The sequence below is a fragment of the Balaenoptera ricei genome, chromosome 7 (assembly GCF_028023285.1).
Source record: "Balaenoptera ricei isolate mBalRic1 chromosome 7, mBalRic1.hap2, whole genome shotgun sequence".
In the NCBI taxonomy this organism is placed as follows: Eukaryota; Metazoa; Chordata; class Mammalia; order Artiodactyla; family Balaenopteridae; genus Balaenoptera; species Balaenoptera ricei.
Genome location: NC_082645.1, coordinates 113,914,473 through 113,927,501, shown reverse-complemented (window position 1 = coordinate 113,927,501; position 13,029 = coordinate 113,914,473). Strand labels below are relative to the sequence as shown.

The 13,029-nt window shown below is 58.2% G+C and overlaps 1 protein-coding gene across 2 annotated transcripts; it reads right to left on the bottom strand.

Moving 5' to 3' along the window:
• Window positions 1-2,417: 2,417 nt before the first annotated feature.
• On the bottom strand, window positions 2,418-7,531 carry PTMA (prothymosin alpha). Of its 2 annotated transcripts, none has more exons than XM_059928934.1 (5): window positions 7,297-7,531; window positions 4,373-4,444; window positions 4,025-4,121; window positions 3,444-3,517; window positions 2,418-3,162 (listed from the first exon to the last, which is right to left on the bottom strand). In XM_059928934.1, the coding sequence occupies exons 1-5, from the start codon at window positions 7,339-7,341 to the stop codon at window positions 3,115-3,117; spliced, it is 336 nt and encodes a 111-aa protein (XP_059784917.1). In that variant the 5' UTR covers window positions 7,342-7,531; the 3' UTR covers window positions 2,418-3,114. The 2 variants fall into 2 exon arrangements, with proteins under 2 accessions (XP_059784917.1, XP_059784918.1); XM_059928935.1 differs by having other exon boundaries at window positions 4,025-4,118.
• Between the last annotated feature and the right edge of the window lie 5,498 nt (window positions 7,532-13,029).

Sequence of the window (13,029 nt, the reverse complement as noted above, 5' to 3'; positions counted from 1 at the left end):
TGCTTGTATGAGAATTGCTGTGCGGCCAAGGAGAGAACTGGGGACTAGGGAAGGCCTCTCTGGGGAAATAACGTTAGTACTGAGACCTAACACAGAGCAAGTAGTGAGAAGTCTGGGAGCAGGCATTCCTGGAGCAGAAAAAGCAAGTGCAAAGGCCCTGAGGGAGGACCAAGCTTGCCACGGGCACAAGGAGGCTGATGTGGCTGTTGAGTAAGGGAGGCCGGGCACTGGGCAGAGGGAGAGGTGGCCTTGGTGTCGGAGCAGTCACTTACTGGGAGGGACTGTGCCCAGTTTGGTGGGCTCCCTGGTGTGACTAGGCTTGTCTCTTCTGGCTATGCCCTCGCCCTGGCCCACTGTGTTCACACCTCAGCCTTGGTTACTCTGGCCTGCCCAGGCCTCTCTCCCGCCCTCCAGACCTGTGCACACAACAGCCTCAAACACAGTGAGGCCACCACATGGCGCCAGACCTTCAGTTCTTGCCCCTTTCAGGTGTGCCAGAGGGCTCAGGCCTGAGCCTGGGATCCTTGGTGGGAACTGCGTCAAACATCCAGTTAATTCATCCCTGAGTCTAGACGCTTTACCCCACATGATGACCCGGTTCTCTCCTTCCCAGCACCTTCCCTTAATCCAGTCCCCTCCAACACCACCTCCGCAGATGTCACTTTAGTGCTTTCCAGGGAGTTTTCCTATTTAAAACCTCCATGCTTCCCCAAATCCTACCTCCGTACCTGGCTCAGATTGCCTGTCCCTGCCTCTCCCTTTTGCCCATGCGCCCTCTGTGGCCTCCTGAATCAGGGCTGCCCATGCACTGCTCCTCCCCCACAAAAAACACCCCCCCTCGCATCTTTTTTTCATCCTCCTGACCCTTCCAGTCTCAGCTTCAATGCCACCTCCCCTGGGAAGCCCTCCCTGCTTTGTCAGTTCCTCTTGTCCTTGTGCTCAGAGCACCCGTATCAGTGGCCCATCTTAAGGAGTTGTAAATGGATACCTGGTTATTAACATTTGCTCCCTGCCATTCATACCCCCCCACCAACTTGTCTTGAAGACAGATGACTCCTTAATGCAAGTGGTGGGGGCCTGAGAGGGAGGGAGGGAGGGAGAAGGGTGTAGATGAAATACCCCACAATGTCTCCTGCCATCAGGAGGCGCTGGGGTCCCAAGGACTCTCCCCTGAGATAAAGCAGTGTGCCCACACCCCAGCCAGCTCAAAGGCTACGCAAGGAACGCCACGTGGCCAGTGTCAGAGGGCAGGGGTGAGGAGGGAGAGTGTGCAGCTTCTGGGTCCCTACCCCGTCCTCTGCCCACAGTCAGCCCGGCCTGCAGGACAGACTCGGGTACTCCAGGCTGAGGAAAGTGCATTCAGGAGGGACGAGAGGCAGCCAGGGTCATCCAGCCGGCAGAGGTGGGTCCTGCAGCATCTCCACCTTAAAATCAAAGCAAATTCCAGGCTCCCCCAACCCTGGGGTTTCAACCCTCCCTGACCCCTAGAGAAGGCATACCACACACCATGGGTGCTCACAGGGGGCTTCAGCCCATGAAGCTCATCTGTGGACCCCAGAAGTTTCTTAGAGTGCTCTGGTCACCTCTCTCCCTGAGGGCCTGAGTTTGAGGTCACACTTCCTCCAGTTTGCTCTCCTGACTCACTGCTCACCTGTCTGAAAATCAAAACAGCTCACCTACCACCCCTGTGTTTAAGGGGTAGGGTGCTGCACCCCGCCCCCGCTCCCCCAGATACCGAGGTGTTTGTTTCTCCTGGAGGCCAGAGTTTGGAAAATGAGGGCAAGGCTGCATTATTGCCCTGGAACATATGTCCTAAGGGACCAGAAGGTACCACGTGTCACCACCAGGGGGAGCCATTCTGTGGCCCGGAAAATCCAGTGAGGCCTTTGAGGTGAAGGGCACAGCTACCAGGTGCCCACACTGGAAGGTGACATCTCTGGGATCTTTGGCCCTGGGCTCACACACACACCCCACCCCACCCCCTAGTTCCACAGAGGGCAGCCCCCCTTGTAGCCCATTCCCCCAGAGTGCCTGGAGATGTATACACCTCCTGCCAGGGAAACCGGGTTAACATGGCAGCACCCAATGACAGGGTCCTGAGAAGAGGCTCCCAGTACAAGTCAGCAGGAAGGGACCAACCTGGTAAGCGGCTCCCCTTCCAGCCCATAGCCCCAGTGCTCCCACCACGTCCCAACAGGCAACTGCAGCTCAGTCTTAGACTAGCAGGGCCACCCACCAGACCCTGCTGCCCAAGGGGCACATCTCCCACCCAACTGGTGTCCTCAAATCCACTGTCCCCAGGAAGGACAGCTGGGCCAGAGTTCAAGATCCTCTCCTCTTCTCCTTGCCCCCGAAACTAAAAGAAGAAAAACAGAAACCAAAAGAAACCAAAATAGAAAAACCAGGCTTGAGACAGCTTTGTTAGAACAACTCAGCAAAATAAAATTCCGGTTTATTGTTGGACAACATTGTTTCACACATACATCAAACAGGCCAAAAAAAATAAACAGCAACTTCATAGACAAAAAAAGGAAAAAAAAGAAACCTTTTATCTTTGGCCTTTTTAACCATCTCATACAAACCAACTACTTATAGTACAGCTAAGTACATACACAAAAAAAGTTACTGGAATGCTCGGAATAAGATTGTTTTTTTGTTGTTGTTTTTGCTTTTTTTACAAGGTTTTTTTTCTCCTTTGAGATTATAATGAACATGGTCACACCACAAGTAAAGTCAGAAGTAGGACAGAGAACGCTCCGAAGGCTGGTTTGGTCATCCGAGATCATTAAAAATGGCTGACCCCCTAACAATATGTACAAAAATATAAAATGTAAATAAAAAATACAAACAAATTTTCCTTTTTAAAGTACTTTAAGAAAAAAAGCAGGGCCTTGGAAGTTTTGGTTCTTTTTTCCTCCCCTGTTGCAAATTCGCGTTGTGGTTTTGGTTGGGTGGTGGAGAGCGCGTGTCATCTGCGGTGGCGCTGCCCGCAGTGGGCGGGCGGGCAGGCGGGACTCTCTACTCGAAGGTGACCACGTTTAGATTCTGAGACGGGAAGTGGAGGGTGAATAGGTCACGGTGGCCTTTTAAGTTTAACTTTTCCTTTTTTGCTGTCTAGTCATCCTCATCGGTCTTCTGCTTCTTGGTGTCAACATCGTCATCCTGGGAAGGGAAAGATGGTCAAGGTCCCTTTTCAACCCACCGGGCCCACCCACCAACTGCCTCAGCTCCTGCTGGCAGAGCCAAGACGGGCACAAGCAGCCCCAGAGGCCTCTGGGAGGCTGGGCCCATGTTCCTTCCTGTTCCTGCTCAAGATGAGAGAGAAGGGAACCACTCGGGACCACCCACCACGCCAACTACAACTACTAAAGTCCCATCAGCCCCTCCAGTTTTAGTGCCTCAGATCCCAACCCTCTCCCCCCGTCAAGCCAGACCAGACCCACCTCGTCATCTTCAGCTGCCCGTTTGCCTGTAGCAGCCTCAGCCTCCTCATCTTCATCTCCATCCTCTTCCTCACCTGCAAAGAATAAAGCCCAGGTAAAGCACTCTGCCTTCCTTAGCCAACCAGGGAGGGTCTTGGTATTCTCCCACGCAGTGGCAGCCAGAAACGCGGAGGGGGACAGGAAAACTGCAGCTCCTTGGGCAATGTCCCAGTAACAGTCTTGGCAGGATGGAGTGCCCCTGATCTCTCTGCTGCCTGACAAACTGGGCAGTCAGGGTACCCACACTGCCCATCGCAGACATCTTGTCTCCAGAGAAAAGAAGACACAAGCAAAAACCAGAGAAGCCAGTCCAACTGATCAGTGTGTGGACGGCACTCTGCAGTGGGAGTGTGACTGTGGTGTCTGGGGCACAGCTCCACACCACTAACCTAAAGCAAGGAAAAAGATGCTGGCTCTGCAGGTGCAAGCCCAGTCGTAGGTGGTCCATTCGATCTGCCACCCCCGAGGAGCCCCCAATCCCTCCCCATCTGCTAGAGAAGACAGAAAAAGGTACCCCCCAAAAAAGAGACAAAGCTACTCACCATCACCTTCCTCCTCCTCCTCCTCTTCCTCCCCACCTTCCTCCTCTTCTTCATCTACCTCATTGTCGGCCTCCTGCTCCCCATTTTCCTCGTTCTCCTCGACAGAAAACAGACCAGCTTACAGATGAGGACAGAACATCACTCTGCCCCATCCCTTCTTCCAGACCCTGCCCAATGCTTCTACAGACCAGACCACCTAAGAGACGCCCCCTGAAGCTCCACCAAGAGATCCTGACACATAATTGTCCAAGGCCTCAGCCCCCTCCCCCCGCCGGATTAAGCCCAAAGTCTAAGTAAGAAATCTTAGCCAGGAGCTGCTACGGGGTCATGTCCAAGGTGGACACTCACAGCATTTCCGTTAGCAGGTGCCTCTCTCCCATTCTCCGCCTCCTCCACAACTTCCTTCTTCTCTTTTAAGTCCTTCAAAACGGAAAAGGAAGCCAGTCAGTCTTTTGAGCAACCCAGGGCTGCCAAAGGAGCCCAGGCCTTCAAGTACGAGGGATGCAGTGCTGATCTGGATGTCCAAAGCTAAAAGCTGAATGTTACAGGTGGACGGAGCACAAGATACTGAGTGTCTATGGTCCACAAGATACTGAGTGTCTATGGTCAGGATTTCGTCCTACTTCTCAACCCTTAAAAACAAACACACTTTAAAAAAAGGGCCCACGACGGCTGTTCTCCCTGCGGCTTTACTCCTGCTTCTTAGGAAAGGAGCCATGTGGCACCACAGCCTGAAACCTGTCTGGCCGGGCGGACGAGCCTGGGAACACCTCAGTCACACACTCGTCACGTACTTGTTTCCAACCAGAGGGAGCTCCGCCTCTCACAAATCCTTCTTGGAAGACACCAAGCATGTGCCGTAAATAAATAAGGCAATGGGGGGAGGGCCCTGACACTGCGGGAGGACTCCCGCGGGTGGACTAGCCTGGGAAGGGAATGGGAGGGAGCTAACCGGCAAAACCGGGGAAGCCGCCTCACCAGCCAGAGGCCCCGCAGCCGAGCTCGAGCTCCAAGCCCGCGGTAGCGCAGGACCTGGCAAGCGCACGTTTTGTTTTTTTTTTATCTGAAGGAACCGGAATCCCACCAATCCCTCCATACCCAACAGCTGTCCCAGGAGGTGGCAGACCGATGCCTGGAAATGGGCGCGGGCTCAGGGGACGCTCTCCTTAGCCCGAGCGAGGCCTTTTGGCACTCAGGCGCGCCGCCTGCAGCGCCCTATTTCCGCCCCTGCCTCTCTCGCCCGTCCGCGGGTCAGCTGTGTGTCCGTCGGACCGCGCCTCGCAAGGCGGCCACGGCCCGGGTTCCAAAAGGCAGCGCCGCCGCGGACACTCCGAAGCCCCATAACTTTTTCAGTGCGGCAGACTCCGCCGCCATCACAAACAGGCGTCGAATGGCGCGGGAGCGGAGGGCGCTCAGCCGCCGTCCTGCGAACAGCCCCCGGGCACCTGCCGGCCCCGTCCTCCAGCTTCTCCCCGTCCAGCCCACAGCGGACCCCGGCGCCGCCCGCTCCCGCCCCCTGGTGGCCGGAGCCCCGGGGAGCTGTGGGGGCGGGGAGGTCGCGGCGCGCAGGCGCGCACCCCCGCCCGGCGGGCTTTGCGCGCGGGCCTCTGCACGCACCGCGCGCGCGGAGCACGTGGCCCGGAGCAGCCGAGTGCGCCCCTGACCCCGGAGAGCCGGCGCCCGCGGGCGGCCCTGGCACCGCCGAGCGCGCGCCAGTTGCTCTCCTGTCTTTCCCGGCCTCTGGACGCCCCCGCCGCCTCCCCGCGCAGGCCTAGATGCGCGGTATCTAAGTCTCTGCATTTGGCGGGCAAAGTCCCGCGGGAGGCTGCCCCGAAGTCTGCGGGGCCTTTTCAGTCCCACAGCCCGAAGCCGTCGGAGACGCACTCCACAAGGCTCTTTAGTGCTCTTAACGGGAAATCACCTTGGAGGAAAGCGAAAGCCCGCGTTGGGTAGGGCTGACCCTCTCCTCCAAACTAGTTCCCCGGCTGGGCCCAGAGAGGACCGGAGGAAGCCCCTGCGGAGATCCGGGTCCCAATCTCCGCTCCTTCGGGGGAGTCGCTCCTGGGAAATAACCAGAGGTGACGCCAGGGGCACAGGGGTTAAGGAGACGCCAAGGTGACTCGCGCTCGTCCCTGCAGGGGCACGACAGAGGCGCGAACAAGGGCCGAAGGATAAAAAAGTGGTCCCTCCTGAAAGTACCGTGCTCCCGCCGAGGGCGGAGACACTCCCCGGGGCAGGCAGCGGGACCGATGCGGCGCGCAGGAGCGGAGCTGCGCCAAACGCGCAGGACCTCAAAACCGAGGGCAGTAAATCCGCAGCACCGGGCCCCAACAGCCTCTGGTGCCCGGTTCGACCCCGCAACAAGCCAGTCGCGGCCGCAGCTTTTGTTCGCCCGCGTAGCCTCTGGAACAGCCGCAAATACGGTGCCCCCGGGCAGCCGCGGGGGGCGCCCATCATCGCCCCGGCGCGCCGCTCCTTCACTTTCCGTTTCCTCCCCTCCAGCGCGTGGGCTCGCCTCCTCCTCAATCAAGCCCGGTATTGCTGAAGAATTATTGAAGCTGGGCGGCTGCTCCCGGCACACTGCCCCCAACCCCGGACGCCCATCCCCACCTCCCAGAGGGCACCCAGGGCGGAGAAGCCCTTCACACCTCCGCGGAGACAACCAACGTAGCGGCCCGCCGGCCCGCCGCCCCACTCCGCCTTATCAGAGCTTAGCCCAGATAAGCCTTCTCGGACCCACTACAAGGCGCGAAACGCAGCGGTCCGGCGCCGAACAAAGAGCAGCGCCGCCGGCGGGCGCTCGCCGCGGAGCCGCCACTTCCCGCAGCCGGTCTGCGCCCGCACACGCGCCCCCCCCAGCACTTCCGATTCCAAACGCGCTGGAGTTTCAAAGTTATTTCCGTGCGCCCCGCGGGCCGACGACCCCCAGCCCGGCCCCTATCCTCCCGCCGCCACTCAGACGAGTCACAAACAAGTTTCGAGAGCCGTGGAGCAGCCTCGCCTCGAGCCTCTCAGCCTCCGCGCCAGCCCCTCCGGGTCCCTGAGGGCCCCGGCCCACTCCCCGACGGGCATTACGTTTGCCCACGGTGCTTCCCGCCCCCTCCCCCGCAAGCACAAAGAGTGGGCTGCCTGGGGGCCTAGGCTGGGGGCGGGCGGGCTCCCAGCAGAAGGGAGCAACAGCGGGCTCGGGGTACCCAGGTGCCGCGCGCCAAACACCGCTCCGGTGGTGGCGGCGCGCGAACCCCAAAGGGGCGGGCGGCGTCTAACCTCACCTTGGTGGTGATTTCGGAGCTGGTGTCCACGGCCGCGTCTGACATGATGGGGCACGCCGGTGATCCGATGCACGGATTAAAAAGAAAGCGGGAGTTCGACGACTCTGGCGATAAAGCTGCCGGAGTCCGCGGCGGCGGAGGAGGCGCGCGGCGGAGGTGGCTGCGGCGAGCGGTGAGACGGACACGGGAACAATGCAAAGATGGCTTTTCAGAGCAGCCAGTGGAGAACTCACGCGGCGCCAGAACCTTTAATATAGATTAGTGGGCGGCGCTCGGCCTCCCTTGCCCGAATGCTATTGGCTTAGGGCAGGGAGCGGGCGCTCACTCATTGGCTCGATTCCGAACAATGGGCAAGCGTGCTTAAAGCGGCAGTGCCTTCGTGCGTCCCGCGCTGCGCAGTCGCCGGCCGTACTGTCATTCAAGGCCTGAGTTTGCTGGGTCTCCTCGGCACCAACGCCGTGGGGGAGGGGCGCGCGCTCGCGCTCGGGGCGCGCGCTCCCGCTGCTGTTTTGCTTGGGGCTGCTGACGCAGAAAGCCAAAGCGCGGCAAAGCTGCGCGCCCAGCCCCCGGTCCTCACCCCTCCCCGCGCTTGCTCGGAAGAAGGGGGGGGAGGAAAGAGGAGGCGGCTGCCGGCCCACACGACGGCTGCCAGCGAGGGGGAGGGGAAGGCCGGGTGCTGGGCTGTGCTCGCCCCGGGCGGTGCCCTGCACGTTGCCCGTATGCCCACCCCCAGCGCCTTGGCACATCCCACCATGAGCTGTCCCAGCGCAAGTCGGCGGAAGCCCCACGACGAGCGATGAGGGCATGAGGCTAAGACCCGCGTACTTGGGGCGCCCCGTCTTCTACCACGTCCACCCCCTCTGCCCAGCTCCCGGCGCCCGGAGTCTGGGGAGGTGACCCCGTCGCCACTCCCAGCCCCGGCGTCTGCCGCCTAAGCCAGCCGACGAGTGGGTTCCGTGCCAAGCACGCACACTCGGGGATTCGTGCATCGAGGGGACTCGAGGGCCTGTGTAGGCTCTGCCCTCGAACAGGACAGCCCGCGGGCGTCGCACCACACAACGGTCCCCGCACTTTAGGTTTCTGGTTTGCGCCTGCCCCGAGCGTTCAGTGCCGTCGCGACAGCTACTGGGATCCTTCCAGTAGCCCGGCCTTCGAGTCTATCGCTCTCCCACCCCACTTAAGACTCTGCCAAGGGCACATGAACTTATTCTTTGCGGGGTTATTCGAGGGGTAATAATCGTCCCTTAGGCCAGTTGATCTAGTCCTTGGGGGCTCCATGAAGTTTGGGGCGCCATTTAGGGAACACGCGGAGCCCGAAGAAGGGAACCATTAAGAAGCCACACTCAAGATGGCGTTGGACTCGGCAAGCCTGGCGTGACGTGGCGACCCAACCCACTCAGACGATCTGAAAACCGTCGGCGACACTCTCCTTATCACCATCGCACTTGGCTGTCGAACTAAGAAACCAGCTGTGTGGGAGGAAAGATTAGAATAAGTGGAAAGACGTTCCAGGAAACTACCTGTGCCACACACAAGATGGCGACAGATAGGGTTCATCCCCGTGTTGCCAGAAGGGGGCGCCCGACACGGAAGGCGGGACTCGGGAGAAGCGAGTGCACACTGGCTGAGAGTGGCGGGCGAACACAAAGTTGACGCTTTGCGTCCTGCCATTGGCAGGTTCCGCTGTCTGTCTCTTGGGGCCGCCGATTTGGGAATGGAGAAAACCCGGAGTCTGGTATTATGGAGGAGGGACGGATGCCAAGTCCTGCAGTGCTTGAAGTCGGGGGCGAGAGGAGAGGCTGAGTGGGTCGCCCTTCATGGTTTTCTTAGGTCAGGGGCCAACTGGCCCCATTCCCACCGCGAGACCCCCTTATCTGAGCTCACCCCGCACTCTCCCGGCTGCTTCCCCAGGCCCCGGACTCGGCTGCCCAGCCGCGAGCAGGCGCGTAGGGCCGGGGCGCCACCCGGATCTGGGCCCCCTCCCACTCCGCCTGTCCCTCGCGCCTCAGGCCCGCATCCCCTTTACATCTGCCAGTCTGGCCGCTGGCCTGTCGGGGTTTTCCCGAGCGAACTGTCCTGTAGGGAGAGAGAAGCCCGGGCTCCCTGTCCTTTGGCGGGGAGAAACGTGGGGCAGGTGCTGGACAGGGCAGGGGCACCGCGCCACCTCCCGCTGCCTGGCGGTCGCCATCCCGTCCCGGTTACGCAGCGGCGGAGGGGGCGCCCTCCGGGTCCCCGCCCTGCCCCAGGGCGCCCCAATGGCTGGAGGTGGGATTTTCCCCAGGGCGGGCGCGCGCCAATCCAAGGGACTCGCAATGGTGAGGAGGACCACGAGTCCCAACCTTTTGTTCGGTCCGCTCCCGCCCGCCGTCAGTTGCCTTCATTGCGACGCGGACCTGAGGCCGCCGTTCGCCCCAGAGGAGGAAGGTTCTCCTTGGCCGCTGCAGCCGCGACCCTTCCTTTGTGTCACATTATCCGAGAAGTGGAGGGATTGTGCGGTATCATAAATGGGGTAGAAGAGCGCCTTTTACCTGCGGCTCAACCATTAAACTCTGGTTACCCTGGAGGGGATTGTTTGGTCCACAAAACCCGGATGCATTGAGAGCTCGTTCTGTGCCGCATTTAAGCGATTGAGTCTTCTTCCCTGTCTGGATAGTGGCACTGGGCAGTCTTCTCTATGTCCACGGCTGAAAACTGGACATGACTGTTCTGGATTCTGGCCATTATGGGGGGCCAGGGGTGGGGGAGGATCCAACTGGATGAATGTGAATTTCCCTCGAAAAACAGCTTTGCCTGGCCCTGTGCCTATGCAGCTGACTTTGCTAGAAGTGGGTAAGGAAGGCTTATGTCCACCTGGTTCTGGAACCAGCATTTACCTTCACTGAGCACTCACTGACTGCCTGGTGTGTACATGGCAGTGAGCCTTTGGCTCATGCTTCAAGCATTTTCATTTATTCTCCACACCTTCCAAAGTAGGTAGGACAATTATAGGGTTGAATTATATGAAATTGATGTTTTTTATAGGTCAAAACCAGTTGAAAATCGGCAAATTTATAGGTTCAGCCTCTAATATGATATCACTCTCCTTTTAACAAGTCAAGAAAGCCAACCAAGGGGGGACTTCCCCGGCAGACGAGTGATTAGGACTCTGCACTTGCACTGCAGGGGGCACGGGTTCGATCCCTGGTCGGGGAACTAAGATGTCTCATGCCAGGCGACTGGCCAAAAAAAAAAAAAAAAGGAAAGCAGACCAAGGGATTATAGCAAGGGACCTGGAGTAACCAAGTGAATCAGTGACTAAGTTGAGGCTAAAAGCCTAGAATGAAGGCATCTGCGTTGTTAGATGAGCGATGGATCAGAAGTGGCCTTGGAGGACTTCCCTGGTGGCGCAGTGGTTAAGAATCCACCTGCCAATGCAGGGGACACAGGTTCGATCCCTGGTCCGGAAGATCCCACATGCCGCGGAGCAAGTAAGCCTGGGCGCCACAACTACTGAGCTTGTGCTCTACAGCCCACAAGCCGTAACTACTGAGTCCGTGTGCCACAACTACTGAAGCCCGCGCGCCTCGAGCGTGCTCCGCAACAAGAGAAGCCACCGCGATGAGAAGCCTGTGCACCGCAACGAAGAGTAGCCCCCCGCTCGCAACTAGAGAAAGCCCGTGCATGGCAACGACGACCCAACGCAGCCAAAAAAAAAAGTCGACTTGGACCTCCATCTTGCCATAGAAGTGTGGTATTTGACAGCTCCTAAGTGAAGGAGTTATTTAGGCTAATCAAGAGCCTCATTCCTCCAGTGACAGGCAACCCCTCCCCTCCTTTGCTGTTTCTGAACAGGGTGTTCTTCCCGTCCCCTATCGCTTTCACTTACTGGATGCACCTCTGCCCTTTGCTGCTTCTGTGGCCTTTCAAACCCCCCCCCAACCCCAAAGACAAACTGGTATGCCCTGGTAGCCCACATTTCCTGTCCCTGGTCTGTTTACAGCCTGAGGTGCACTGGGCTTAGGTTAGAGCTGCTCTAAGCCAGGGGACCCTAATGGCCTCCAGGCAAGTTTTGTTTTTAGGGAATTTGCATGAGGGACACCTCTGGATTGGTTGCCTACACACTCACATTTATTTCCCTTGCCTGACCCTGTAGGCACATAAGTTTGCAATTCTTGCTCCTAAGCCATTTCCAACATATTCCTAATTGTTCATCTCACAATTTTGATTCCCAAGAGACCAGAAAGAATATAAATGCTGTTAAAGCTGCCTGGGTTCAAATCCCAGCCCTGCCACATGCTAGCTGTGTGAATTTGGGAGAGTTACCTCCTCACCTCTAAAAAATGGAGATGACAAAAATAGTACCTACCTTCCACAGTTATGGTGGGAACTGAACAAGTTAATATTCAGAAAGTGCTTAAAATAGGGTCTGGCACATCCAGGAAAACTGTCAAGTGTTCTCAGGATTCCATTTTCCAGCTGCCATCTGTACCTAAGTGGGCTGGTTTCACAGTTTTTGCAGGACTCTGGACAAAGGAACAATGTCTTCAGAAAATTCTTCCCATACTCAGTGGGAAATGAGGGCACCAACCTAGCTGAGTTTCTGGAAGCCTATGATTCCGTACCCAACATGTTGGCAGCCCCTCTGGCCTCAGAAGAATGACAGAGTCTGAGAGGCACCCTGAATGGAACAGGCCTCGAAAAAATCCCGCCTTTAGAAACCCAGGAGTTTCAGGCTGTGGTTTCCTTGCCCAGGCATCAGGGCCTGGGAGCTTCCAGGGGCCTTTCAAGTCTCCCGCCCTGCTGAGCCCAGATGGGATTGTGTAAGAGCACTCCCCACATGCCTGCTCTCTTGTGCAGCACGCCTGGGCCTGCCTGTTCTCCTGGGGAGCTGTGCCAGGAGGCCCAGGTACCCACACAGGTCTGGCCACCCGAAGTCTCCTTCCTGGCACGGAGAGGGTGGGACATCTCTCGAAGTTCAGGGCCTGCTCCCAAACTGATGCCAAACTGGAGTCCTGGTTGGAGACAAGCTGAGGAGGCAGGGGGAGGTGTGCATGCTCTGTACAATGCCACTGCCGCCCCCTGAGCACACTCATGCCATGGTGTCTCCAGGAATCTTCTGCTGGCCTGTGCCATTTGCCAGTCCCTCTTCCCTGCATCCATTGAGTATGTGTGGGCCTATCTGCATAGCTCGAGTGGGTGTTTTGCTTAAGCTCTGGGTACCGTTTGTGAGTGCGTGGGCCCAGCATCATGGTGGCAGGTGAAGGTGCCAGCTGGGGGAGCACGTGTGTGGGCACACGCCCTGTAGCCCTGCCTGGGAACGCCTGCGAGAGCAGTGCGCCTGAAGAAAGGTTAAACACGTGTGAGGAGGCAACACTCAATGTGACCATGAGGAGGCATTTTACGAGGCATCTCCACACCTGTCCCTTCCTGCCACCCATCCCTGCATGGAAACGCAGCAAGACAGGAACCAAGAGCGGGCCCCAGCTGAGGGTCTAGGTGCTCTAGGCCAGGCCAGAAATCCCAGTCCAGTTAAGCTTGAAGTTGGGAGAGGCAGGCTCTTTGACACCTTGAAACTTCCTCTTTCCTCTTCTCTGTTAAACTCAACTGGGGGGCTTCCCTGGTGGCGCAGTGGTTAAGAATCCACCTGCCAGTGCAGGGGACACGGGTTTGAGCCCTGGTCCGGGAAGATCCCACATGCCGCAGAGCAACTAAGCCCGTGCGCCACAACTACTGAGCCTGCGCTCTAGAGCCCAT

What these genes read in the sequence shown, in the direction of transcription:
- PTMA (XM_059928934.1), bottom strand. Translation starts at nt 7,341, where the DNA reads ATGTCAGACGCGGCCGTGGACACCAGCTCCGAAATCACCACCAAG. An exon ending in GCTCCGAAATCACCACCAAG is followed by an intron (nt 4,445 to 7,296) that starts GTGAGGTTAGAC and finishes TCCGTTTTGAAG; the next exon opens with GACTTAAAAGAGAAGAAGGA. An exon ending in GGGCAGCTGAAGATGACGAG is followed by an intron (nt 3,163 to 3,443) that starts GTGGGTCTGGTC and finishes TTCCCTTCCCAG; the next exon opens with GATGACGATGTTGACACCAA.